Source organism: Heloderma suspectum, chromosome 14 (assembly GCF_057233095.1).
Source record: "Heloderma suspectum isolate Gila_16-S chromosome 14, 16-S_ref, whole genome shotgun sequence".
Lineage (NCBI taxonomy): Eukaryota > Metazoa > Chordata > Lepidosauria > Squamata > Helodermatidae > Heloderma > Heloderma suspectum.
In genome coordinates this window covers 24,112,195-24,139,243 of record NC_139471.1, presented here as the reverse complement: position 1 = coordinate 24,139,243, position 27,049 = coordinate 24,112,195, and the positions used below count along the sequence as shown (strand labels likewise).

Sequence of the window (27,049 nt, the reverse complement as noted above, 5' to 3'; positions counted from 1 at the left end):
TGGACCTTTGCTGTCAGTGTGATGCCTCTCTCTCCTCTTAACTCTTTTATCCAGATTTGTCATTGCTCTCCTCCCAAGAAGTAAACATAGGGGAGTACGAAACCCCGCTTACCTGGCTCCGCCAGGTTCCGCAGGTGGGGGGAGACACTCCGTCCCTCCCCCTGGAATCCTCGACGGGGGGGGGAGGCGCTCTGTGCCTCCCCCAGAATCCTGCCCTGCCGGCTCCACTCCGCAGCCAAGCCACGGAGCCACTGGCCGGCTCCGGCCGCCCGCAGCCAGACATCCAGCCGCTGGGCAGCCCTGCAGGGACGCAAATGGCGGCTGTTGTAGCCGCCGTCATTTGCATCCCTGTAGTGAGCCATGATAGGTTACATAAATATTTACATAGCCTATCACAGCAGGGGGAAAACCCCAGCGTACGCAAATGGCGGTAGCCACCGCCATTTGCATATGCTGGGTTTTTTTTCCCCTTGCCGTGATAGGCTAAATAAATACTTACGTAGCCTATCACGGCAGGTGGAAAAAAACCCAGCGTATACAAATGGTGGTAGCCACCGCCATTTGCGTACGCTGGGTTCTCCCCCCCCCCCCCCGTGATAGGCTATGTAAATACTTACGTAGCCTATCACGGCCTCCACAGGGACGCAAATGGCATCCCTGCATTAGCCGTGATAGGCTACGTAAGTATTTATGTAGCCTATCACGGCTGAAGAGGAAGAAGCGAATGGCAGCCACAGGACGGCCGCCATTCGCACAGCAGCGCAGACGGGAGCAGGTAAGTGCTCCGTTTCGCGTGCCTTTCGTGGGGTGGGGGCGGCGGGGACTTCGTTCCGCGACGGTTTTCGCGGGGCCGAATACACTGGCATTCAGCCTCACCGAGATCCATCACAGAATTCTCTGACATCCCTACGTAAACCTCTTCTGATTTCCTGGCTGCAGTCAGTGTCTGCAGTCATCTTTGTGCCTAGAAATACAGACGAGAGGTTATCAGAGCATGGATAACTGTTGCTAAGCTATGTCTGTCGTAGAATCATAGAATAGTAGGGTTGGAAGGGGCCTACAAGTCCATCGAGTCCAACCCCCTCCTCAATGCAGGAATCCAAGTCAGAGCATCCCAGACGGAGGGCTGTCCAGCCTCGTCTTGAACGCCTCCAGTGTGGGAGAGCCCACCACCTCCCTGGGCCTTTGGTTCCATCGTCATATTGCTCTAACAGTCAGGAAGTTTCTCCTGATGTTCAGCCGGAATCTGGCTCCCTGTCACTTGAGCCCGTTCTTCCATGTCCTGCACTCTGGGATGATTGAGAAGAGATCCTGGCCTTCCTCTCTGGGACAACCTTTCAAGGACTTGAAGAGCGCAATCCTATCTCCCCTCAGGCTTCCCTTCTCCAGGCTAAACATGCCCAGTTCTTTCAGTCTCTCTTCATAGGGCTTTGTTTCCAGTTCCCTGATCGTCTTCGTTGCCCTCCTCTGAACCCTCTCCAGTTTGTCTGCATCCTTCTTAAAGTGCGGTGCCCAGAACTGGACACAGTACTCCAGATGAGGCCTAACCAGTGCTGAGTAGAGGGGAACTAGTACTTCCCGGGATTTGGAAGCGATGCTTCTAGGAATGCAGCACAAAAGAGCATTTCCCTTTTTTGCAGCCACATCGCATTGTTGGCTCATATTCAGCTTGTGATAGACAACAATTCCAAGATCCTTCTCGCTTGTAGTGTTGCTGAGCCACATATCCCCCATCCTGTAACTGTGCATTTGGTTTCTTTTTCCTAGGTGCAGAACTTGGCATTTATCCCTATTAAATGTCATTCCATTGTTTTCTGCCCAGTGCTCCAGTCTATCCAGATCACTTTGAATTTTGTTTCTGTCTTCCAAAGTATTAGCTATCCCGCCCAGTTCTGTGTCATCTGCAAATTTGATCAGCATTCCCTGCACCTCCTCCTCCAAGTCATTAATACAAATGTGGAAGAGCACTGGGCCCAGGACTGAGCCCTGCGGTACCCCACTCGTTACCTCTCCCCAGCTTGAGAAGGTCCCATTGATAAGCACTCTTTGAGTCCGATCCTGTAGCCAACTGTGGATCCACCGGATCGTTGTTTCGTCTAGCCCACTTTGAGCTAGTTTGCTCATCAGGCTATCATGGGGCACTTTGTCGAAAGCTTCACTGAAGTCGAGGTATATGATGTCCACAGCATTCCCACAGTCTACAAGGGAGGTTACTTGATCAAAAAATGAGATCAGATTCGTCCGGCAGGACTTGTTTTTGACAAATCCATGTTAGCTTTGAGTAATCACTGCATTGTTTTCAAGGTGCTCCCAGATGGATTGCTTTATCATCTGCTCCAGAATTTTCCCAGGGAGAAAATCCCACATAGGGACATAGCTGGAGTATCGGCCTAAGCTGATAAAAGGTGCTCCATGACACCAAGTCCACCTGTGCCTCGAGTGACAGTTTGGATCCAGGAGCACCCCCAAATTATTAACCCGATCCTTTAGGGGAGTGCAACCCCCTCCAGAGCAGGCTGTACATCACATAGCCAGGCAGATGAACCATCTCCGTCTTGTCTGGATTGAGTCTCAGTTTTTGGCCCTCATCCAGTCCATTACTGTGCCCAGCGCCTGGTTCAGAACGCCTGCCGCCTCACCTGGATGTGCTGAAAAGGAAAAGTAGAGCTGGGTGTTATCTGCATATTGGTGACACCTCAGCCCACACCTCTGCAGAACCTCCCCCAGCCATTTCATGTAGATGTTGAGCAGCGTCGGAGAGAGCCCTGTGCAACCCATGGCACAATTGCCAAGGCACAGAGAAGTAACCCCCCCCCAGCACCACCTTCTGGAATTGCCCATCCGAGTAGGATCAGGACCACTGCAGCACAGTGCCCCAAATTCCCAGCCCAGACAACCTATCCAGCAGGATACCATGGCTGATGGTGTCGAAAGCCACGGAGAGGTCCCAGAGAACTAATGGGTTCGCAGCCCCCCGTCCCGCTCCTGGCAAAGGTCATCCCACAGGGCCAACAAGGCCGTTTCTGTTCCTAAACCAGGCCTGAAGACTGACTGAAATGGATCTCGATCATCCATTCCCTTCGAGAGTGCCTGGAGTTTTCCTGCAACTGCCCGCTCAACCACCCTGCCCAGGAAGGTGGGCACATCACGACCCCGTTGTCACGACAGCTTCGTTGGCTACTAGTTCATTTGCTTCAGGGCACAACTCTAGGCGTTAGTTCCAGTTATGACTTAGACCAGGCTATTTGAAAGCAGGGATGGTGCAGGTGCCTGATTCTGCCCAGGAATCCAGCGGACACCCCCCCACGTACCCCTGAGCTGTGCTTGCCGAGCTCCTCCCCTGCTCTCCCCTGCCCTCTCTCGTCGAGCTCCGCGATAGATCGTGAACAGGTGCACATTTGCGTATGCTCAAATGGGGGCCGTGAATCGCCCATATACGCAAGATTGCAGGCGTTTGCTCGCCTGTAATCTTATTCATGGCCGCATTTTGCACATACGCAAATGTGCGCATTTTCGCAAATGCACATATTTGCATATACGCAAAATGGGGATGTGAATTGCTCATACAGGTGAGATGACAGGCGTTTCCTTGCCTGTAATCTTGCATAGATGGGCGATTCACTTTTGGATCTGAGGCTGAAGACAGTGCCCCGACTATGGATCCAGAGATCCACTCCCCATCCCCTCCCTCTGGCAGCTGGCATGGGGAGAACTGCGTTGCCTTCTTGGCTGAGGTCACAAAGGTGACCTTGGAGAGGGGGAGAGGGGGCTTGCCAGGGGCTGGGGGGTGGACTGGGGAACCTGCAATAGGGAGTATCCTGTGGTTTCTCCAGCTGCCTTTCCTCCAGCTCCGACTGCCCAACCTAGACGGGCAAAAGAGCCTGTCTAGCCAAAACGCAGAGCGGGAGGAGTGTGGAGGCAAGTTCGCCTCCACTGTTCCTCCTGCTCTGCGGTGGACAATGTAAGCCTCCAAGCACGGAGGCTTACTGGCATCGCCATAGGATTGCACCCTTAATGTCACCCCCCAGCACCTAAATCAAGTGATGCCCATCTTTCCATGTCGAGACATATTTGCCTCTGTCATAATGGATCATCTGGAGCACCGTGGCGGCTCAAATTTGACCGCCGTGTAGATTTTGAGGGCAATTTTCCCCAGGGATTAGAATAATAGAATCATAGGGTTGGAAGGGGCCTACAAGACCATCAAGTCCAACCCCCTGCTCAATGCGGGAAGGCTGATTCCCAGGCAGTCTCCCATCCAAGTACTAACCAGGGCTGACCCTGCTTCGCTTCCAAGATCAGATGAGATCAGGCACATCCAGATTCCCCAGTATTTAAGAAATTTTGAAACAGAAGGTTTGGCTTTCAATCTAGGAGATCAAATATGAATTTACTAAGCACTGAGTGCAAAGAATGTCTACTCCAGATAACAGAAACAAATTTAGGTTGCTACGTAGGAGTCCAATAAAATGGCAATAGTACGGGGAAAAATACTTCTGCAGGATCACTAAGGATGGTCATTCCAGGTGCCCAAAGTCATTTAGGACCTGGGACATCCCGTTTCCACACAAACCCACCCCTGGGCCAGAACTCTGAGGTTGTGCCTCTCAGCAGCGTTCGAGCCCAATCCACATAGCCAGTGGTGCTCATCATGAACCGCCACCCACAGCTCCGCAAGGAGGGCAGCCTGGCTGATCAAAGTCACCTCTCCTTGGAGCTCCAGGAAAGTGCGTTCTGTTCTGGGGCTCCCAGGAGATGCCCACCAGCGGAACAGCATCTTCTGAGAACAACCCACTCCCCCCCCCCAAAGTCACTGATTTATGGACAGGGGATGGATTTCCTGGATGATGTTTGGGTGGATAACGGGATATAAAGTGAGGCAGCGCTGAAACGAAACCTCACTGTCGGTCGCAGGAGGTCCCCTGTGCTGTGAAGACAACTTGCCAAGATGAAAGCTGGGCAGTGGAAAGTTGCAGTGGCCGGTTTGTGCTTGCTTCCAATGGCAGCTGCTTTTCTCATTCAGCCAGGCTTTGACCCCGAAAAGGTAACAGGTGAAGGGTCTCCAAATGGGTTTTTCAGTGCAGGCCTTGAATGAGTTGGTCCTCATCAGCCGTTGCAAGAGCTGCCCTGCGGGTCACAGAAAAGTGCTGCGAAGATGAATGCTGGGCTGCAGGGCGCTGCAGCGGCCGGTGCCTGCTTGCTCCAGATTGCGGCTGGTTTCTGTGTGCCGGCCGGGGCAAAAGGAAAACCGGGGCCTGTCGAATTCCCTGATGCACGTAGGTCAGGGCACCCAGGGAACAGTTGGGAAATGGGATGGCCTGACAGCCCAGGACCCTCCTCGGTCCTGGAGCATCGGGGCACGCATGCCTCAAGGCGCAGGCCGGGACGGGGTGAGACAGCTGTCCCAGCACCCCAAGGTGGAGAGGAGGGGGACTCCCCATGGAGCGGCTGAAGCTCCTTGACACCTCTGTCCTGCTACTTCTCTTTGTGGCTCAGTCGCGCCCTGTGGATGGTGTGCACACTTTCACGTCGGCTGCCAGGCTTGGAATTCGAATATACTTTTGATCCTATGGGGCTGCCAGTTTTTCAAACCCAGCAGTGCCTTTGCAATGATGCTACGTCAGGGTGTAGCGTCCTTTGGAGGGAGGCATTGTGGGAGACCAGGGCCGCCTGCCGAGGAGAGAGCCGCCACCCGCCTTCGCAACGGCAGGCAACGGGGGGGGCAAAGAGGACCCGGCGCTGGTCCCCGTGAGCCCCAACCCATGGGAGGATTTCTCCTCCTGGCCCCACCCCCCCAAGAGCCATCCCACTTGTGGAGGCAGTGAGGAGGTTGTGGGGCCGGGCCGGTGCTTTGGGCCGGTTTTAGAGCCACCTGGAGCTCCGCCTGCGCAGCCGGCATCTCTGGGCCCCTCTCGCTGCTGCTGGGGCTACTGTCTGCCTTGAACCGGGTTTGGCCTGCTTGGAAATGGGGCTCATCAAACTTAACTGCCTGAGGCAGGGTCTGATACAGCCTCTGTGACGCGCTCTGAAACCATGGACCGCCTGCATGGTCAGCTCCACAGCTGCCCCCCATCTGGGCAGGACCACTGCCACGGCCGTGATTCCAGTCTCACTCCACACAGCAGACCCAAGGAAGCCCAAGGTGCTGTGAGGGGATGCTCTGTTCGCCCTCCTTCCCACTCCCAAGCCAGGAGGTCCTCCTCAGGGCGCCCGTGGCTTCCCCCCACTTCTAGGGTGGTCGAGGCAACCCGCGTCGCTGTGAGTGGGGGGGAGTTTCATGGGCTTTGTTTTAGCGAATCGCCTGTCCAGATAACAAACTCTCTCCTCTTCCTAGTTTGGCGGAACGTGGTATGAGACAGCAATTGTCCTGGATGAGGGCACTTTGAAGGATCTGAGCAGCCATGAAATTTCCTTGGAGCGTGCCAGCAACAATAGGTTCATTCTTTCTGAAAGGAAGCGTAGGTAAGTTACCATCAACGCTTTGGTTCATTATCTTCTTTCAAGCCACACAACGCATTCTATGCACCCTTTATCGGTCTCTGTGTGAGTGTGTAATAACTGGGTCTCCCTCCGCATTATACTGAGTATCCTCAGCCATAAATTGGACACCAGATATTCCCTTGGTTCACAGATCTTTGGCCAACAATATTTAGTGTCCAATCATTTTTCAAGAATTGCCACCTGTTGAGGATGACATGCAGAAGCAGACATTTTACACTGGCTTGGATCCAGACTTTGCCATGCTCAGAATCTAACTATTGAAATCAGTATGACGCGAGTCAGTAAGGGCCGAATTGTCCCATTGATTTCAAAGGGTCTGCTGTAAGCATGGCAACGTCTGGAGCCAACCCACCGAGATGCGAATTGTGTTACAGGTTTATATTGGGAATGTCTGGAAAGGGCCTTTGAGCAGCAGCGCCCAGAAGTTGGAACTCCCTCCCTGGAGAGATTCGTAGCACCCCCACGTTGCAAGCCTGCGACTGGCCTTGGCTGGAAGAGATTTTGAGGGTCCCACTCATTGCTGCTGCATTGTTTTTGAGATACTGTGCTGCTCCTGAGGTGGACAAAATCCCAGACTGGATCCTGAGTTGCTCCTGCCCTGTATTAGGTGAGGAGTTTGCTGCCTGCCATGGATGAGTTCTGATCTTTCCCTTTGTTTTCAGTGACCAGTGTCAGAAGACATCGGTTACTTTAACTGGAATTGACAGGACTGGAAAATACGAGCAATGTAAGTATGAGCAACTCCCTCAGCATTCTGAGGCTGGAGGGGGAGGACAGGTTGGTTTTTTCCTTCTTCATGGAAAACACCTCGCTCAAACTGCTCTTACCCGCCCCCCGTGTCTCCCTAAAAATTGCTTTAAAAAAATAAACAAATCCCTCTCTGCAGCTTCCACCTGCACAAAAGCTCTGCTTCCCAAACTTCTTATATAAACGAAGGAATGCACTGTTCCTGTCTGGGTGAAAGCTGGAGCACGCAGCACTCGCTCGGGATGGTAGATACGTATTACCGGCAACTGGACAGTCCAGGTCATGCCAAATCCTGCCCTCCGCTTGGCCCAGTAGGAAATGGTGATCATGCAGCTGCATTTTCCCCAAGCACTGCAGGCCAACGCCATTAACGGCATGGGGGGATGAGAGCATGCCCATATCTTGCAAGGGGAGGAGCCTTTCTTCTGCAGACCACAGCACTATTGGGGTCGCTGACCAGTGGCTCCGTGCAACATGGTTGTTCCACCCCTCCCACCCTCACGTTGCACTTTAGCTCCCGTTGAGAATCAAATTACATGCACTGCAGCACTGTAATGTAGCAATGATGTGGGGGGAAAGTGAAGCCCGCATGCCCCAAAACAAGAGCCCTGCTAGATCAGACCAAGGGCCCATCTAGTCCAGCATTCTGTTCACACAGTGGCTGACCAGCTGCCCCAATGGGAAGCCCACAAGCAGGACACGCGTGCCAGAGCACCCTCCCGCCCATGTTCCGAGCAACGCGTACATAGGCACACTTCCTCTGATCCTGGAGGCAGCACAGAGCCGTGCGGACTAGCGGCCACTGATACCCCTTTGTCCATGAGGTTGTCGAACCCCCTTTCACAGCCAGTCAAATTGGTGCCCATCCCTACGTCTTGTGGAGGCAAATTCCGTAGTTTAACTCTGCACTGTGTGGAGAAGGCCTTCCTTTGATCTGTCCTGAATCTCCCAGCAGTTATGCTCCATTTGATGACCCCATTTGGTTTTAGCAAGATGAGAAGGGGGGACGGGACGACGCACCCCTATCCAGTTTCTCCACCCCATGCCCAATTCTATATATCTCTATCATGCCCCCAACCAACTTTCCTTTTTCTGGGCTAGGAAGCTCCCACATTTCCCATATGGGGTTGTTGCTCCAGCCCCTTGATCATTCCTGTGGCAGTTTTCCAGCCCCACAATGTGCTTTTGGAGGTGTGGCGAACAGAAACGTACCTTGCAGGGGTGGTTGCATCATGAATTTGTGTGAAGGCATTATGCTGCTGACAGTTTTATTTTGTCATTCAGCTGTAGGTGTGATGGAAAACATAATTTGGGTTATCTCGACCAATTACACCAGTTATGCGGTTCTTGGCGTTGAAATAGGAGAAGTAAGGGTTCTGCATCTCTACAGTAAGTGTGATGGATAGGGAGGAATGGAAACCTGTTGGTATATCTGCCAACGGTTCAAAACATGCAAAGGCGATCTTTGTTTTTTAAGCCCCGTGCCCTTCCTCCAATAGTTCCACAGTAGGGATGTATGAGAACCTTGTTGAAATGTCTCCTTTGACGAGAGTTTGTCCACTTGGCTGCTTCCGGACCTAAAAACGGACCCAAACGCTCTCTGCGGTCAGAGTAGAGCTGGGCACAGGAGCGGTATTCGCAATCACCAGGACTCTCCAAAGTGTCTCCTCTCTGCTCCTCTCATGCCCGATTCCCATTTGCGTTTGGGATTGCGGCTTGCTCTGCGCGAATGAGAAAACTGTGCAATTCGACCTACGATCGAAGGTGAAATGTGTGCAGTTTCCCCTAAATTTGCACAACTTCCCTACTTTGCACGACTTTCTTCCATACAACAGAGTGGGGCTGATTCAGCCTGTGGGGGAAATTTGTGCAAATTAGGAAAGCTGCACAAATAGTTCGTGAGCCCATGTTTGCCAGTTGAAGAATATTTTTGGCAGAGACGTGCTCAGGCACGCAATTGCATTCAGGGCTTCCAACAGGGCATGCTGCCATGATCTGTGAGGATAAATGAAATTCTCATGCATCCCTAGGTCAAAGTCCATACATTTCTGAGCTTGTGATGTGGTACACGACAACAAAAAAGCAGATTTGAAAAACGTGTGCCTGCATGGTCTGGGCATGGATCGGGACCCGGGGTCCCCCTGGCACTGGTGCAACATTTCAGCTAGGACACCACGCTGGCCCTCGGTGATCCAGCATTCTCCAGGGATCTGGGGAGGACAGGCAGGGAGGAGAAACCCACAGGTTTGAGCAGCGTCAGGCCTCCCACTCTGAAATGTGTCTGTCCATTCTCCCCTCCTTCCTTGCCAGAGTGTGCAGATATGTGACACTGTGTTTGGTTTTGAAGCCAGGGAACAAGTAGCCTCAGAGGAAGTGAAAGCCAAATTCGCTGCACTTGCCAGTTGCCTTCGTTTTCCCAATGACATCCAACACCTAACCGTGACAGGTAATAGCAGTTGGCGGTTATGAATATGTATTTCAAGAAGGGAGCAAGGACCATTAGCAGAACCATTTTTATTGAGAATGTTTTATCCCCCTCTGCTAGCAGTGACAATTGCAGCTGCTCACAAGCTGAAGAAAGTGGAACAAGCCTGTAAGAACAGCTTTGCCATCCACCTTGCCCCCATAGCCCCCTGGAGCAATCATAAATGTTGCTGGATCAGTCACCTAAGGCAGTGCACGGCACCTAAGGCTCTAGCTTCCCCAGAAGGTTTTCCGGCCGCTGTCTTGGGGAACCTGAGCTGGGGAATGCCCCCCCTGGTTCCAGGTTCGGGGGCGGCGAGGCGAGGCGAGGCGGACAGAGATGGGGCCTGGCGGCTGGGTCCTGGGTATTGCTTGTAGAAGCACAAGAAGAGACATCAGCGGGGGGAAAGGCAACTCTGTGATTCTGATTTCTGGGCCCAGTTCTGCGTCTTGCTGTGCTGACACGATCTCTTTTATTTCACAGAATGTGTGCCATCGTAAGGAGGTCACGAAATGCAATAATCTGGAAGTGTCTGGTGGACTGCGATACCAGAGAGATAATTCTAATGTAAAGAAAAAGTGCGCCGGTCCCGTCCGCCGCATTGCGTCCGCCACCAGACAAGGCAATAAAACCATCGAGCTGGCACACAAATCCCCCTTGTCCAGCTGTCTGTGCAACTCAGTGTAGCGCCGTCTGTAGAAAACACACTGCCGCGGCGCTCGCCACAGTCGCCCCCAGCAGCGCCCCGCATCCCAGGCAAGGGGGACCGAGGCGGGGCCGCTTCTGGGCCAGCCCGCTCAGCCCCATGTCGCCGCGTCACACTCCCTGCCGGAGGTTCCTCTTGGGCCACGTACACTGAGCCTTTGCCCCAGGCGACTGTTTCGCCATGGAGCCTTTGCCCCACGCAGGCCCCCCCACGCATGCCAGACTTCAACCACCACCAGGCCCACCCAGACAGCCTGCCGATGACCCCCCGTGCCCCTCCCCCCGCTCCCCCAAGGACAGGGCTGGCGCAAGACCTCCTGCCGCCACCCCTGCTTCTCCCCCCACCCCCGCCACGGCAACGCTGGTGGCACACGTCCGCCCCCCCCCCCACAATGACAACACCGGTGGTGTGCCCTTTACGCCCTTCCTCCCACTGCTGTCCTGCCCCCCCAACCCCCACGACATCACAATGGCGGCCCTGCACTCCTCCTAACTGCTGTGATGGCGATGGCGGCTGCTGGCATCGACGTTGCCCTCCACCCACTCCCTCCCTCCCTCCCTCCCCAATGACAACGGGGGCCACCTCCAGCCCTCTCCCCCTCCCCTCTGCATTGCTGCTGCACGATGCCACAGGCCTCAATGCTTTGCTGTGAGACCTTGGCCGGAGCTGGCCATGGAGACCACCCGTGCTGGAACACCAAGGGCGATCTCTGCCTCTGTCTCCCCTCCAATGCCCCGTTCAAAGGGAGGCCCCTCATGGTGAGGAATTTGGGCCAGGTCCTCTGGGGAGTCACTTGGGCTGCCCTCTCCCCTGCGTGGCTGGCGGGGCTCCCGGAGAGTCCCCCGCCTGATGCCATGCTCCGAAGGGTCTCAATGCAAGGCATGGTGCACTCCAGAGAGCTGCACCAGCCATTCCTGCAGCAGTGGGCGGGCAGCCTGCATGGTTTACTGGAGCAGCGGGTGGGCTGCGCAGTTTTCCTGGGGTGGAACGCAGCACCCTTCCAGTTCTGCCACCCGATGCAAGGACCGCCTCACTTCACGAAAGGGCCGGCCCTGCGCAAAGAAGCTGTTCAAGTGCTAAATCAGTGTTGATCCGAGCTTGGGAATGGATGAGGGCGATCAAATGGAAGCGTAGCGCAGACAACACAGAACTGCGCCTGATCCGTGATCAGACATGTCAAGAAAGATTCAGCCTGTGCTGGATGGGGCTGTAAAGCTCAGGTGCGTGGTTTGGGGTGCTCCTGGATTCAACCCTGAACCTGTATGCTCAGCTTTCGGAGGGGCTAGGAATGTGTACCATTTCAGGCCAAAGCTCACACGTCACGAAGTAAATATATTACTTCCCGAAAAGATAGCCCTGAACTTTGGGAAAAATAGTAACTAATGGTTGGAGAAATTGTGGGAAGCATGCATAAGAAGTTGATCAGAAATCATTTAAATCTGAGAAAGGACAGCCGGAACCAAAGGACATTCCACCGTTCCTCACAGGACCCAACATCGGTTCTCACCGGACACTGCATCTGTCCTCTGAAGGACAATGGCAGCTGTCCTCATTGACTTCTCTGCTCCTTTTTGCCCCCAGCTCAGAGACATTATTGGGCAAGATGCTTTAAACCTCATAAACAATGCTCCTAGATAAGCCCAGAATGTTTTAAACGGTGTTTTAAATTGGTTCCATGCTGTTAAATCAAATGTAAATCATGTAGAAACTGTTTGAGGTTTTAAAGTAAAAGATGAAAAGACACACCTGATCTCAGAGTTCTCTATTTCTAAAAAGTGATTTCCGGTACCAGGACTATTGTAGCCCTACAGTACCTAGGTGACGTCTTTGTGCCCGGAACATGCACAGGATGGTTACCTGCTGGTCCACAATCAAAGCTAAATAGCCAAGTCCCATAACATAATGTCTCAAGACAAGGACAAATCTGCCACGACACGCTCCCCATAAGTGGCACAGCCCATAGTCTGGCCGCAGCCTTAAAGCCCGGCAGAAGTTTCGGAACAGTTTCCAAAGGCAGCTTCACACGGAGTGTATTAAAAGAGTCCAAATGCAATGTAACCAAGGCATGTCTCACCATGGCCAAATCTGCCATCTCCAGGAATCAGCTGTTGTAGTTGTTGTTGTTGTTGTTATTTTACACAATTAAGGTGTTTTTCCAGTAAAAAAATTAAAGGCAGCCATGGTGGCTAATCATTTTACGAGGGGCTATCAAAAAAGGCTACCTCACTTATTCAGTCCAGAAGGCAAGGAGTGACCAGCGCCTCCGGCCCACTGAGGTCTGACCTGGAGAAGCGGGTAGAGGCAGAATTGCACAAATGCTTGGAAGGGACGGATGTCTTGGATGAACAACTGATCCCCCCTGCCCCCCATGGAATACACACCTCTGGAAGGTCTTGGTATAGGGAGACAGAATATTTAGGAATTTAGAGCCATGAGCTTGTGGAGCGTGCCCTGATGGCTTGGTGCCATGCTTGCGTGGTATACGGTGGCAGACCTCAGACGTCAACAGAGGCGGGCTGGTAGGTTTCGTGGGGGAGGAACTGCTGGTCGCACTGGGGACATCACTACGTTTCATATCGAGTTGGCTTGTTGGTCAAAACTTGTGCGTCCCTAACGCTCACCATTGTAGTTGGTTTGGATTGCTGTCCTACAAATGTGTTACTGATTTTGGAATAGATTGCGAGTGTCAGAGCATGCACAGTCCGCATATAAGCAACAGCATTTCTGTGCATGCGCTGAGTTGGCTGGTTTAACCCCCGTCTTTCAGGAGCAAATGTGATGGTATCACCTTAACCCTTTAGGGAAAGGTTGGCATTTGAACCCTTTCCACAAACCAAACATGTGTTCAAAGAAACAGCCACGTCGGTTGTATATACCTCCGTAAACCGATCCATTTATCCCTCCTCCATATACCAGTTGGCAAGTAAACATTACATAGAAAGGCCACATGAAAACAGCCGATCAGGAAGAGCACATACGGTGTTAACGCATGATGTCGTGACACATTACATGATTCCAGACTACAGCTTCCAAGATGTAGTTTGATATTATGCATGCACAAGAACTCGTATACACAGAATGGGATGTTGTTTTAAAGGAGAACTTTCGACTGAGATTATATGGGTGAATTTGTTACCTCCTGAGGAAATCGCTAGTTCATTTGTGGTAACCTGGCCCATCACTACTGGGCAGCAAGGTTCTCAGCAGCATTTGACCCCAATCCAGCTAGCCAAAGCTCATCACGAGCCACCACAGACAGGACTGCAAGGAGAGAGGCAGAGCTGATCAAGATCGTCTCTTAGGAGAGGTGATGCGTGCTGGACAGTGCAGACTGTTCTCGAATGTTCCGAGTGTGCCCACAGTTAGTTCCGAACTTCACTCGGCTATCCTGTAATCATCAAACAAATTGGCTCCTTGTACTTCGGTTGGATTGGCTTTGATAAACTTTGGCGACAGCAATGGAAGGTTATAAAGTGAGGCGTACTCGAGAAACAAAGACGGACCTTCAGCGGCCCTCGCAAAACTTCCCAAGCTGGAGCAAAGCAGGCACCTGCGGAGATGAAAGGGGTGCTGTTGGGCATTGTGTGGGCTGGGCTGTGCTTGCTTCCCATTGCGGCTGACATACCAACGCAGCCAGACTTTGACCTCCAGAAGGTAAACGCTGCGGGGTGCCCAAATGGTGGGTGGTTCTTTGGGTCTTTCGTAGTGCAAAAGGCAGCAGAGAGAAAAGTGCCGGAGGAAGCAGCAGCTCAGCCAGGCGCTTTGGGGAATGTGCGGGTTTTGTTCATTCCTTTCATGTGTGTTTTGCAGATTGTCAGATGTTTTTCGTTCCATCCTCCGCTCATTGACAAAATCAGACTTTTTCCCCAATTGGAACAGAATGCAAAAGGCTCTGCTGCAATTTACATAACTTTTGCTGGCATGTAATGGTTTGCTTAGTTTTCTTAGCTCAGCATACAGTCAATTGGCAGATTTATTTATTTATTACACTTACTGTGTATCCCACCTTTCTCCCGTCATAGAGCTCAAGGTGCCTACCTGTGGTGGTCTCCCCTCCAAGCACTGACCAGACCCAAACCCACTTAGCTTCAGCAAGGTGGCTGCCTCATGTGCCTTCAGACTATGCCCTGGGACACAAAAGTGCACAAAAGAAGGGTGCTACACAGCAGAGGCTGAAGAGAGACCTCAGATGTATAAAATGTTGTGTGGCTTTTTAAAAGGCATATATATTACCAGTACCACATGTATTTCCGTACGACTAAATTTGCATACAGTTATGGAAAGTAAAGAAAGTCCTGCAGGTCTGCACAACTTGGAAGATGCCCATGGTAGAATCCTATCTCAGAAGGTAGAATAACACCTCCCGGAGCTCAGCCTGTGCAGTGCCTTTGTCATTGTGCATGTCTCACTGCTGGTGAGCTCTTGTCCCCTTGAACTCACCTTGCTCATACGAATATAGGAACATCAGAAGCTGCCTTAGACAGAGCCAGGCCCTGGGTCCATCTAGCCCAGTATCATCAACACTGACTGGCAGCAGCAGCTCTCCAGGGATTCAGGCAGGAGGCTTTCCCAGCCCTCCCTGGAGATGCTGGGGATCGAACCTGGGACCTCCTGCATGCAAAGCGGGGGCTCTACCACTGAGCTACGGTCCCTCCTGAAGTCAGCTTGGAAGACCTGGCTAATCAAGCACCCAGGCAATCAGTGGAAATATTAACTAGCTGTGGATGGAATCTGATGCAGTCTTCTGTGAGCCCCCCACACCTGAAGCCCTTGCCTGGCTTGGCCCCTCCACAGTGTGATGAAGCTGGGCATTGGCTGGAAAACGCTTCTTGCCAAGCCAGCGATTCCATTCTTACATGGCAAGCAGGTTCCTTGGAGGACACACCTCTTCCATGCTCAGTGGTCTTGCCCAGGGGGTCTCTGACTGATTCCTTCCCCCAACATGGAGCAGGGAATGTGGGGCGGGGGAGCAGGTCATCTCACTAGCTGCATTTTATACTGAATTGCCTTTCTAGCTAACCACCTAAGTTCTTTCTCTAGTTTTCCGGGGAATGGTATCCCAGAGTGGTGGTGTTACGTCATGGGCTGCTGAAAGGTTACGTAGCCCATGCAGTTACATTTGGGGCCGGAACGAGCAGAAAGCTGATTGCTCACATCGAGTTTCCAAAGTAAGTTCTCTGGAGTTGCTGCGACCAGCAACTCCCTTTACAAGCTTAATCCAGTGCTGCATTATTTGTGGGGTGAATAACTTGAATCTCTCCACCCACAGAACTGCATTCTGCCAGTGTGGATGAGCAGAAAATCGAGCATGTTGTAATGAACGTGCTCCCCAAAGTCCATTTCAACTCAGAATGCTCCTCAGAATTGGAGAGCAAATATTTTCTGGTTCTGATTTGGCACTGAATGATTTTGCAGTTGCAAGCATCATTTCACATTGATTGATGAGTTACATTAGAAGTTCATTGTTTAAAGAATCAAATAAATCAAAGAGCAACTTGGAAAGGTGAAGTCCAGTTTCAAAATGCATGTACCAAATTTTGCAGTTTTTGAATGTTTTTGCAAAAGTTTTGTTTCAGCTCTAGTTGAAAGAAATCAAAACTGTATGGCCCCATTTCCCTTGGGCGCAAGGATCTCTGAATATCTAGACAATCTTGACTTCAATAAAGGTGGAGGAGGAAGGCACTACAGTTTAAACCAGGGGTACAGAACCTCTTTCAGCCTGAGGGCCGCATTCCAGCTGGGAAAAGCTCTCGGGGCCGCGTTGCAGTGGTGGGCGGAGCCAAGGCCTTCTGTGCAATGCCCTTCTGAAGACACGCTAAAGGGAGGCCTTTCAGCTGGCCCAAGGTCTTTTGCTGAAGCTCAGTGTGGCTTTGAAAGTTGGGCCTCTGCAGTCAGAGAGGCAAGCACTGCTGGCTTCAAGGAAGCTTGACCCCCCGGGAACTGTGCACAGGGCTGCAGCCATGCTGGTCCTAATAAACTGGGTATTGTGCGATGTGCTGCTGCTTTTGGGAGTGTGCGTGTGTGTGTGTGGGAGAGAGAGAGAGAGAGAGAGATTGAGAGAGAGAGCGCTCCTGGACTTCAAAATCTACCACGATGCCGTGGCTTGTGGCCCACACAAGACAGATCACTGGGCTGGGCTGAACACAATGTAATGGGGCGGGGTCTGCTGGCTATGGGAGCCTGGAGATGACTCTTTGTTTTCCAGAAAGGAAAAATGCAGGAGGAAAAAGTATCGCCTATTTGCAACTGACCAGCTTGGAAAATACATAACTTCTCGTAAGTATGGATTTTCCCCCGTCCTTTTGGCCTGGACTCGAGGGCAGATTCTTTCCAGGCGTGCTAGAGGGGGTTGCAGAAGTGGATCCACCGCTTCTGGCATGGACCGATGTCCCACTTTCTCCTCTTGCAAACAGACTTTCAAACTCACGGGCAGCTCGCCGTGGCAGCAAAGGAACAGAAACAGGAGTGTGCGCGGTGGGAAGTCCAGCCGCCCTCACGCCAGCTTTAGCGCCTCTGAACATTGTCTCTCCAGCCTTGGCTGCATGAGAGCCATCTTTCCCCGGCAGGGGTGTAGTGGTCAATTTGGAAGTGCAGGCGCTCATCCCAACAGCCCCTGCAGCCCCCAGGGAAAGTCCAACATTGCAGGCAGCGGCACTGGTCCCTATCAACAAGCCAGTTCCCGCAGTTCTCACCTCCACCAGGAGCAGGTCTTTGGTAAAGCGACTGGGTCGGAATTGCCCATTCAAAGCACAGCCTGCCCCCAAATACTTTGCATTACAATGGGGAACGAGACATCGTTGCAGGGGACAGCGAACGAACGGGAGGACAGCAGCTGAGCTCCGTGGGAAGCCTGGGGCAGGCGGCCGCTGATCCTGGGCCCTGCTGGTAAAAAAGTGCTGCTGCTGCTGCATCCCAGTGGCCCCCGGCTCCACTGCACCATTATTCTCCAATGTTTGTTTGTTTTGTTCTGCTGTTCCATTCAAAATTGATTTTAAAAAACTTTTCTGATACCTGGGAAACTGTTAATTTTTGTGAACCGCCCAGAGACCTTCGGCTATGGGGCGGAATAGAAAAATAATAAAGGAAAGCAAAGCAAAGCAAAGCAAAGCAAAGCAAAGGTTACTCTCTGGACTGAGACTGGAGGGGCAGCCTTAGTCCCTCTACCCTGAAGGATGCACCTCCATTTTCTCTGGTGGTCCCCCAAGAATGACATCGCTGCTTGCATACTGGCAGAGAAAGGGGAGACTCAGCATTGTCTGAGCCCTCCGTGGTCCAGGGGGCACCGAGTAATGGATGCATTTGAGACCACAGCAGAATTTTCCAGGGAATGTTTTGGCTCCCCTTCTAACACGCGGTTCAGGGCAGGGTCACTGCACAGAAGTCTAGAAATTATATGGCATTGCCACCTTTAACGTGCCTTTTGTGACTCTGTTGGAAATGAAGGTAACTTCACCCTTCACATCATGAAGACGGATTACAACACCTACTCCTTCCTTCACAGTGAGAAAGAGCACCTCCAGTCTCTGCATCTTTACGGTACGTGTCACAGAGGGCAATGGGCACACCTCAGTGGGCTGCAGGCCTCTTTGTTTAAGGTCCTCAGACCTTTGGCTACCCAATTTGCAGTTCTGGACAGATGTGGCAGCACTGCTAGCACATCGACACATGCCTTTCAGACCTGATTCCCTATGCCTAGAATCTAGCATCAGCTGTTCTGTGCTCCCTGGAGACTGGGGGTCTGATGCATTATTTTGTGGGGCCTGTAAATCCTATTCGCACTGTTGGCTTTCACTGGTCCTGGGATCTCAGTGTCCCTGACGCAGGAACATTGGAAACTGCCTTGTACTGTCAGGCCATTGGTCTAACCATCCCAGTCCTGATGACACTGCCGGGCAGCAGCAGCGTGCAGGGTGGTGCCTAGGAAAGCTCACGAGGAAGTAAAGAACTCTGGGGCTTGGGAGCACATGCTGCCCCATGGGGAAGCACACCGCTTTCTGCCTCTCTAAACCACAAGGCCCAGGGGTCCCTGTGCACGCAGATTCGCTGTCCACCAGCTCAGCTGCTCTCTGTTCAGAACATCCCTGGAATCGGGATGGGTAAACCATTCCCACTCCATCCGACTGGCTTGTTTCCCTTACCTGAACAGCTGTGTCTGTGACTCACCTGGCCAAGAGAGAAAACAGTGCTGTTTGGACAGACCCCACTCAGCGACAGATCTGTAAATCCCAATGGAGCGTTCTGGGCTCCAAGAATCAACATATGGCTTCATAGAATAGTATCAAATAGTAGGGTTGGAAGGGGCCTCTAAGGCCATCGAGTCCCTGGAGCTCCCCTCAAGCCAAATAACACCAAGTGAGACCAGAATGTATCAGCCGGTACAACAGCAGAGAATGACAAAAATATGCAGTGATGAAACAAGCAAAATACATTACTACTTACAGCACAATTAGGATGATTAGAAGCATAATAGAAACAGTGGCTAGCATATTTCTGGGTAAAATTAGGGTGCAATCCCATGCATGTTTAGGTAGAAAACAGGATTGCTGAGGATTATAGGACTTTTTTGGTAGCCTTCTCATTCTGTCAGGACATCTCTGGTCAACCGTGTCAAAATCTTATTCCGTATAACATTCTTCCTAGCAATAGCTTTAGTTCTGTTATCTTAATCACATCTTTGCTCTCAGTCACAGCTCCTACCCATGATCTCAGGAGGGCCTCTCCCTTAGGCTTACAGCTAGGTTCAGAAGCACCCTTGTGTAGGTCCATCTCCTCATGAGCTATTTACTTCCAGAAAGTAACCCACCCACCTGTGGTAAGCTTCCTTGCCCCGCTTTCAAGAGCACCTTTTTGCACAGAAAGCTCACTCGTAGCATATGTAGCTACTCACTCCATACTTAGACGCTAGGGAAGATCCCTCCCCTGGGCTCTGATCTAGCTGTTCCAACTCTGATTCAGAGTTGGAGCTGTCAGACTTCTCAAGGGGATTGGCCTCATCCCTGACAATCCCATGGATCCCATGGCCCACCTTCTCCGCCTTGAGAAGAGAAGACTGAGGGGAGATAAGAGAGCACTCTTCAAGTACTGGGGTTGGACTCGATGGTCTTCTAGGCCCCTTCCAACCCTACTATTCTATGACTATTCTATAATTCTACTTGGAAGGTTGTCACAGAGAGGACGGCCAGGATCTCTTCTCCATCATCCCAGAACGCAGGACACGGAATCATGGGCTCAAGTGACAGGAAGCCAGATTCCGGCTGAACATCAGGAAAAACTTCCTGAGTGTCAGAGCAAGACGACAATGGAGCCCATGACCTGGGGAGGTGGTGGGTGTCCCACACCAGAGGCATTCAAGACGAGGCTGGACAGCCATCTGTCAGGGGTGCTCTGACCTGGATTCCTGCATTGAGCAGGGGGTTGGACTCGATGGCCTTATAGGCCCCTTCCAGCCCTACTGTTCTATGATTCTAAGTGTGCATTTGAGTAAATCCCCCGCAAAAGTTTTTAAAAAGACGCGGTCCGCAGGTCTGCAGAATCGGCATGACTCAGGAAAAAGCCAGTCCAGTGAGGAATCCACAGGTCAGATTCGTAGAAATCTGAACTCCTTTGAATCCCTTGAGGATTTCTCCTACATCTCTAAACCACTTCCATCATTCCCCTCATGCAACTCTTTCTTTGGGTCTTCAGCAAGGAAACCCAACGTGTTTGACAATCTGAAGGAACAATTCAAGGAAGTTGCCGTGCACCTGGGATTCCCCGCAGACAAGATTCTCCGCACACGCCTAGCAGGTAATCACGGTCGGCCCCGGGGACGACCACTCCTTGTTCTGCGGGGAAGCAGGCTGCAATATATCTACACACTAAAAAGCCCCCAACTGTTGAATATAACAATATAAAATGTGCAGTTTATTGTACAAACAAAGGGTGGATATGTGTCAAAGCAGCACCAATAGCTCCACAAACAAAAGCAAGGGGAAATGCAATAACACAGGATTGAACTTCCATGATACACAATGCAGAACTGTTCAAAGAATGTACAAATCAGACAGATGGGCATCTGGTAGTGTGGCCTGCGGATGCTGGAGACATTCGAGACAGACTAAAATGGGCCTGGATTTCTAAGAATCCGACCTGCAGAATCCGCTGCGGAGCACCCCGCCCCCCAGGCTGTGTGGAGTCCACTGACTTCCATTTTTTTTTTACTGTCCCAAAATTTATGCATATTTCTTCGTAAGAAAATGCTCACGTTTCTGCTCAGGAAAAGTTGAATGGAATGGGGGACAGTACGATAAATGTTACATACTAAGGTAAATTTTGTAAATTCTTATGAAACCTCTTACAGAATTATTTGCATATTTTTCTGCATGTCAAAAAAAAAATTGCATCCATCTGTGAGTGGACGATGGAACAAAAAGTGCCTGACAATCCATGAAACACAGATGGAGCAGATTTCACACAGTCCCTACATCCCTAGAGTAGGCCATTTCAAAAGTCTTTGTCAGAAGTAACATGTATTCTTCCTCTGTTTGAACACCAGTTTGGGGGTATTTTCAAAGCCCTCAAACAGCCAGACACTCTGATGCCTCACCTCCTCTTATCATGCCTGTCTTAGGACAGGAAATAACAAACGGCTTCTGGTGCCTACCAAGTCGGTTGACCAAACGCTTCCACCGGGTGCCTATCTCCCAATATTTGTGCATTCTTTGAATAGTGCTAAAAAGGTTCACATTATCTAGCATTATCTGAGTACCGTGTCCAGTTCTGGGCACCGCACTTGAAGAAGAATGCAGACAAGCTGGAGAGGGTTCAGAGGAGGGCAACGAAGGTGATCAGTCAGGGGACTGGAAACAAAGCCCTGTGAGGAGAGATGGAAAGAACTGGGCATGTTCAGCCTTGAGAAGAGAAGGCTGAGGGGAGACAGGATGGCGCTCTTCAGGTCCTTGACAGGCTGTCCCAGAGAGGAACTGAGAACAAGCTGCTGTTAACGGCACAGGCTCAGAGGCCAGTAGAAAAAAAGTTGGCAGCCTTGTGGAGTTCTGCTCCCTGGGCCCAGTCCCACATCTTGCTACAATGATGCTATCTCTCTTCTTTCCACAGCTCCATGCCAGGAGCCCAAAATATCATAGGTCAGCCCTAGAACCAACAGCCTCGAGGGTGAATCCCAACCACACTTGCTAACCAACCCATTCGGAAGGAACAATCTCAACCAGTTCATCAATCATACTATTGTCCGTATCATCAGCCTAGAAAGAAATGAAACTATAAACGCATACAATGCCCAGGGTGTCTTTCCAGCATCAGTACAAATGAAACTGTAAACAGAAACAGACATGGAATTCCTCAGATTCCCTCCGACCCATCTAATACGTGCACCCCAGGGTGCTTCCACACTGGGAGCTGTCCTAGATGAAGCTGTTAGTGCGTGCTCATCATTCCGCACTCGTGGTTGTTTGCGGGGGCTTTAGATGATGTTGCGACCCTCCAATATCACTTCTGTTCTTTAAGAGCCCCTGGGGGTGGGGGGGTGGGGGGCTGAGTGAGGAAAATCGGGGAGGTTAAAACACAGCGCTATTCTGCTATGCCACTGTGCAACCTAGAGGTGATGCAGTGGAAAGGCAGGAAAGGAAAATAATTTCATGTAGAGCCCCAATCTTAATTTTGCAAGGAAACAGGAAATAGAAACAGCCGGTTAAGCAGCCTTGAGCAAACCTCAAAGGGCACGATCCTATGTGCGTTTAGACAGAAAAAGGCCCTACAATTCCCAGCATTCCCCAGCCAGCCATGCTACTCTGAGGTTGGCAGCAAAGTTCAGGGCAGGGGTGGCAGAAGACATCCATGGCCCTGCTAATGAAAAGGTTCATGCGGTTTGACCCCGTGAGCCCTGATGCCACTGCACCACTGGTGGTAACTCACGAGCATCCTGTCACTGACTTCCCTCCTGGAATTTCGAATGTTACATTCTAACATTCACCTTGTTCATTTTGAGAAAGAGCGGAGGTGGGTGTCAGGGGGAAAGGAAGGGTGCTTAATATGCTGCATGCAGGGTATTTCAGGGGTAGGCCACCTTTTGGGGCTGTGGGCGCATCTGGCCATTTGAGAAATTGTCCCAGGCACCACCACGAAATGGCTTCCGAGGGAGGTGTGGCAAAGGACAAGTCACCTGCCCCAACGACTGGGTACAAGGCAGAGGTGGGGTCTGAGCCCCAGCACACAAAAACGACTCCTCTGGAGCCCACAGGTTTCAGCACCAAGAGAAACTGATTTCACAGTGGTAGGGGAGGGCTAAGGGTGCATGGATTTTGGGACATCCATTCCTCCTGTGTTTCATGGGTTGTCAGGCATCTTTCATTCTGTTGTCCACTCATTTATGGAATCAGGATTTTTTTAGGGATACATACATGAGAATTTTGTTGCTGTTTCAAATGTGCATTTGCACCAGTGTGCACTTGCACAAACTCCCCCCCCCCCCCAAGTACACACACACACACAAACCAGTCCACGGAATCCATGCGGCTCAGAAAACGCTGGTCCGCTGTGGAATCTGCAGGTCGGATTCATAGAGCTCCAAACCCCATTGACTCCACTGTGGATTTCTCCGACCTCCCTCGGCAGGGCACAGTGGTGGATGCCAAGGGTGTCTGGGGAGTACTGGAGCCTGGACACCTTCAATTAATCTGTTTAAAATCTATGAAAGACACGATTCTATCCAAATCAAAAGTCCCAACCAAGGGAAATTGTTTGGATGCATCAAGTTCCTTCCATTTGCCCAAAACTTGCACGTCTTAGGTCTGTAATTCCTGTACATGTACTTTGAAGGTGTCCCTTTGGGGGCTGCAGAATTTCTTTGGAAGAATCCGACCCCATCCTCACTTCACACAGGAGCACACAGGAAAACAATCAGGAGGTCTCCACAGGTTGCGAGAAATGAACGGCACCACCAAATGCCAAGGTACAGTCAGAGACCGACTCCCACTGGATTGGAGGCACGATGGGTCACTCACAGCCTAGGGAGCTCATGCCATGGCAGGGAGTGAAGGAGCGGTCGGGTCACTCATGGAAATCTCTGTTCATTCAGGGATCATAGAATCATAGAATAGTAGGGTTGGAAGGGGCCTACAAGTCCATCGAGTCCAACCCCCTGCTCAATGCAGGAATCCAAGTCAGAGCATCCCTGACAGATGGCTGTCCAGCCTCATCTTGAATGCCTCCAGTGTGGGAGAGCCGACCACCTCCCCAGGTAATGGGTTCCATTGTCATATTGCTCTAACAGTCAGGACGTTTCTCCTGATGTTCTGCCGGAATCTGGCTTCCTGTCACTTGAGCCCATTATTCCATGTCCTGCACTCTGGGATGATCGAGAAGAGATCCTGGCCTTCTTCTCTGTGACAACCTTTCAAGTACTTGAAGAGCGCTATCATATCTCCCCTTAGTCTTCTCTTCTCCAGGCTAAACGTGCGCAGTTCTTTCCATCTCTCCTCACGAGGCTTTGTTTCCAGTCCCCTGATCATCTTTGTTGCCCTCCTCTGAACCCTCTCCAGTTTGTCTGCATCCTTCCTAAGGTGTGGTGCCCAGAACTTGAGACAGTACTCCAGATGAAGCCTAACCAGTGCTGAGTAGAGGGGAACTAGTACTTCCCGGGATTTAGAAGCTATGCTTCTATTAATGCAGCCCAAAATAGCATTTGCCTTTTTTGCAGCCACATCACAGTGTTGGCTCATATTCAGCTTGTGATCGTCAACAGTTCCAAGATCCTTCTCGCTTGTAGTGTTGCTGAGCCATGTATCCCCCATCTTGTAACTGTGCATTTGGTTTCTTTTTCCTAGGTGCAGAACTTGGCATTTATCCCTATTAAATGTCATTCTGTTGTTTTCTGCCCAGCGCTCCAGTCTATCCAGATCACTTTGAATTTTGTTTCTGTCTTCCAAAGTCTTAGCTATCCCGCCCAATTTGGTGTCATCTGCAAATTTGATCAGCATTCCCTGCACCTCCTCCTCCAAGTCATTAATAAAAATGTTGAAGAGCACTGGGCCCAGGACTGAGCCCTGCGGTACCCTGCTTATTACCTCTCCCCAGTTTGAGGAGGTCCCATTGATAAGCACTCTTTGACTCCAATTCTGTAGCCAAGTGTGGATCCACCGGATCGTTGTTTCATCTAGCCCACTTTGAGCTAGTTTGCTCATCAGGAGATCATGGGGCACTTTGTCGAAAGCTTTGCTGAAGTCGAGGTATATGATGTCTACAGCATTCCCACAGTCCACAAGGGAGGTGACTTGATCAAAAAATGAGATCAGATTCGTCTGGCAGGACTTGTTCTTGACAAATCCATGTTGGCTTTGAGGAATCACTGCATTGTTTTCAAGGTGCTTTATCATCTGCTCCAGAATTTTCCCAGGTATTGATGTCAGACTGACTGGTCTGTAGTTCCCAGGTTCCTCCTTTTTACCCTTTTTGAAGATAGCGACAACATTAGCCCTCCTCCAGTCATCTGGCACTTCACCCGTCCTCCATGATTTCTCAAAGAGAATAGACAGCGGTTCTGAGAGTTCTTCTGCCAGTTCCTTTATTACTCTAAGATGCAGTTCATCTGGCCCTGGAGATTTGAACTCATTCAAAGTAATTAGGTGTTCCTTGACCATATGCCTATCGATCTCAAGTTGCAATCCTGCCCCTTCGGCCTGTACTTCGCCTTTGCCAGGGGGGTCGTAGACCCTCTTTTGGGAGAAGACTGAGCCAAAGTAGGAATTGAGCACCTCTGCCTTTTCTTTGTCATCTGTTATTGTTTTGCCATCCTTATTTAATAGCTGAACCACCATTTCTTTCCTCTGTCTTTTACTATGCACGTAGCTGAAGATAGCCTTTTTGTTGCTTTTAGCATCCCTCGCTAACCTCAGCTCATTCTCAGCTTTAGCCTTCCTGAAGCCATCCTTGCATTTCTGTGCTACCTGCCTGTACTCTTCCTTTGTTACTTGGCCTTCTTTCCACTTCCTATATGTGTCCTTTTTTGTTTTCAGGTCATCTCTAAGCTTTTTGTGAAGCCACATGGGCTTCTTCTGTTGTCTTCCACCTTTTCTTCTTGTTGGAATTGTTTGTGATTGTGCCTTGAGAATTTCCTTTTTTAAAAGCTCCCACCCATCTTGGACTCCTTTTCTTGTTAGCGTCGCTTGCCATGGGACCTTACTGATCATTGTTCTGAGTTTATTAAAATCAACTTTCCTAAAATCCAGAGTATGCGTTTGACTACACTCGGCTTTTGCTTCTCTTAGAACCAAGAACTCAAGTACAACATGGTCGCTTTCCCCCAGAGTTCCTGTAACTGCTACTTGATCCACTAAGTCATCTCTGTTGGTTAGGATCAAGTCAAGGATAGCCGATCCTCTAGTTCCTTTCTCTACTTTCTGTAGGAGGAAGTGATCCGCCACACAAGTCAGGAATTTCCTGGAGGGGCCATGTTTTGCAGAATTTGTCTCCCAAGAAATATCGGGGAAATTGAAGTCCCCCATTACTACTACATCATGCTTCCTTGAAACATTGGCTTTTTGCTTTTCAAAAGTTTCATCCTCGTCTTCTCCTTGATTGGGTGGCTGGTAGTAGACTCCGACCACCAGGTTCCTTTTATTCTTTGCTCCATTTATTTTGACCCAGATGCTCTCGATGAGGCTACCAAGCTCCTCCTCCTGTATTTCTGTGCAGAGATATGTCTTTTTCACATACAGTGCAACCCCACCTCCCTTTCTGTTCCTCCTGTTCTTTTTGAACAAGTTATATCCTCCAATTGCTGTATTCCAGTCATGAGAGTCATCCCACCAATCTCAGTTATACCTATCAAGTCATAATTTCCCTCTTGTATTAAGAGTTCAAGTTCGTTCTGTTTGTTTCCCATACTCTGGGCATTAGTATATAGTGCTAATATTTATGATTTATTCAGGATGCTTTATGATTTATTCAGGATGATTTATTCAGGAGGTCCATGCCTCGTTGGCCAGCTCATACCATGGAGGGAAGAAGGAAAATGCACTCACACAAGGTTCCAGAGAGTATAATTTGCCCTGGTCCTTTTTACTTCAATTCATACCAGGCAACTCGCATTCTGTTCTTTTCCTCAGTTCACACAAGGCAGTTCCCATTCACCTGACGCCATGTCCCACAAACCTCTGTAACCCCCCCAAAAAACAAAAAAACAAAAGCAAAACAAAAGCTCACCAAGTGCTTAAATTACTGACTGCCTCTTTAAAGGCGGTATCCCATCAGCCAAGGCAGAGTCATCCCACGGGCAGCCTCAGACTGAGTCCCAGACTTGGAGATTTCAAAAGGTCTCTTGCCTTGGTGCGCACTTCTGGGATGTTCAGTGAATGGCGGTCCAAATCGGTTCAGTTCTCCTAAGAGTTTGGGATCCGAGTCACAGCACCAAATTGTTAAGGAAATATCCAAGGCAGGTTAGTTTGAACAGCCTGAAATCTATTAAAGCACATTACGGCCGTGGGAGAGACAGGCGAAACTGTGTTTCTCCCCCGGCAAAAAAGAAAACAGGATGCATTTATACAGACCGAAAGTTGGAGAACAAAGAAAACACACTATGCATGCTTAGAAACCAATTAGTACTCAGCTACAGTCTTATCAGCACAGCAGCCTTCTTA

The 27,049-nt window shown here is 50.6% G+C and overlaps 2 protein-coding genes across 3 annotated transcripts; both read left to right on the top strand.

Annotated features, from left to right (window-relative positions):
* The first annotated feature begins 698 nt into the window (after positions 1–698).
* On the top strand, positions 699–10,360 carry LOC146335822 (prostaglandin-H2 D-isomerase-like). Of its 2 annotated transcripts, none has more exons than XM_084821203.1 (6): positions 699–775; positions 6,335–6,462; positions 7,164–7,228; positions 8,533–8,637; positions 9,596–9,694; positions 10,196–10,360. In XM_084821203.1, exons 1-6 carry the CDS (start codon positions 725–727, stop codon positions 10,210–10,212), a joined length of 465 nt encoding a protein of 154 aa, XP_084677329.1. In that variant the 5' UTR covers positions 699–724; the 3' UTR covers positions 10,213–10,360. The 2 variants fall into 2 exon arrangements, with proteins under 2 accessions (XP_084677329.1, XP_084677328.1); XM_084821202.1 differs by lacking the exon at positions 699–775 and adding an exon at positions 4,911–5,044.
* Positions 10,361–13,856: 3,496 nt separating this feature from the next.
* On the top strand, positions 13,857–21,846 carry LOC146335821 (lipocalin-like). Its single transcript, XM_084821021.1, has 6 exons — positions 13,857–14,072; positions 15,459–15,586; positions 16,624–16,694; positions 17,862–17,954; positions 20,103–20,204; positions 21,513–21,846. Exons 1-6 carry the CDS (start codon positions 13,977–13,979, stop codon positions 21,539–21,541), a joined length of 519 nt encoding a protein of 172 aa, XP_084677147.1. The 5' UTR covers positions 13,857–13,976; the 3' UTR covers positions 21,542–21,846.
* The last annotated feature ends 5,203 nt before the right edge of the window (positions 21,847–27,049 follow it).

Excerpts from the sequence above, each read along its gene's own strand:
- LOC146335822 (XM_084821202.1), top strand. The coding sequence starts at position 4,949 with ATGAAAGCTGGGCAGTGGAAAGTTGCAGTGGCCGGTTTGTGCTTGCTT. Across the intron at positions 5,045-6,334 it reads CAGGCTTTGACCCCGAAAAG|TTTGGCGGAACGTGGTATGA; the intron begins GTAACAGGTGAA and ends TCCTCTTCCTAG. Across the intron at positions 8,638-9,595 it reads AAGGGTTCTGCATCTCTACA|CCAGGGAACAAGTAGCCTCA; the intron begins GTAAGTGTGATG and ends TTGGTTTTGAAG.
- LOC146335821 (XM_084821021.1), top strand. The coding sequence starts at position 13,977 with ATGAAAGGGGTGCTGTTGGGCATTGTGTGGGCTGGGCTGTGCTTGCTT. Across the intron at positions 14,073-15,458 it reads CAGACTTTGACCTCCAGAAG|TTTTCCGGGGAATGGTATCC; the intron begins GTAAACGCTGCG and ends TTCTTTCTCTAG. Across the intron at positions 20,205-21,512 it reads TCTCCGCACACGCCTAGCAG|CTCCATGCCAGGAGCCCAAA; the intron begins GTAATCACGGTC and ends TTCTTTCCACAG.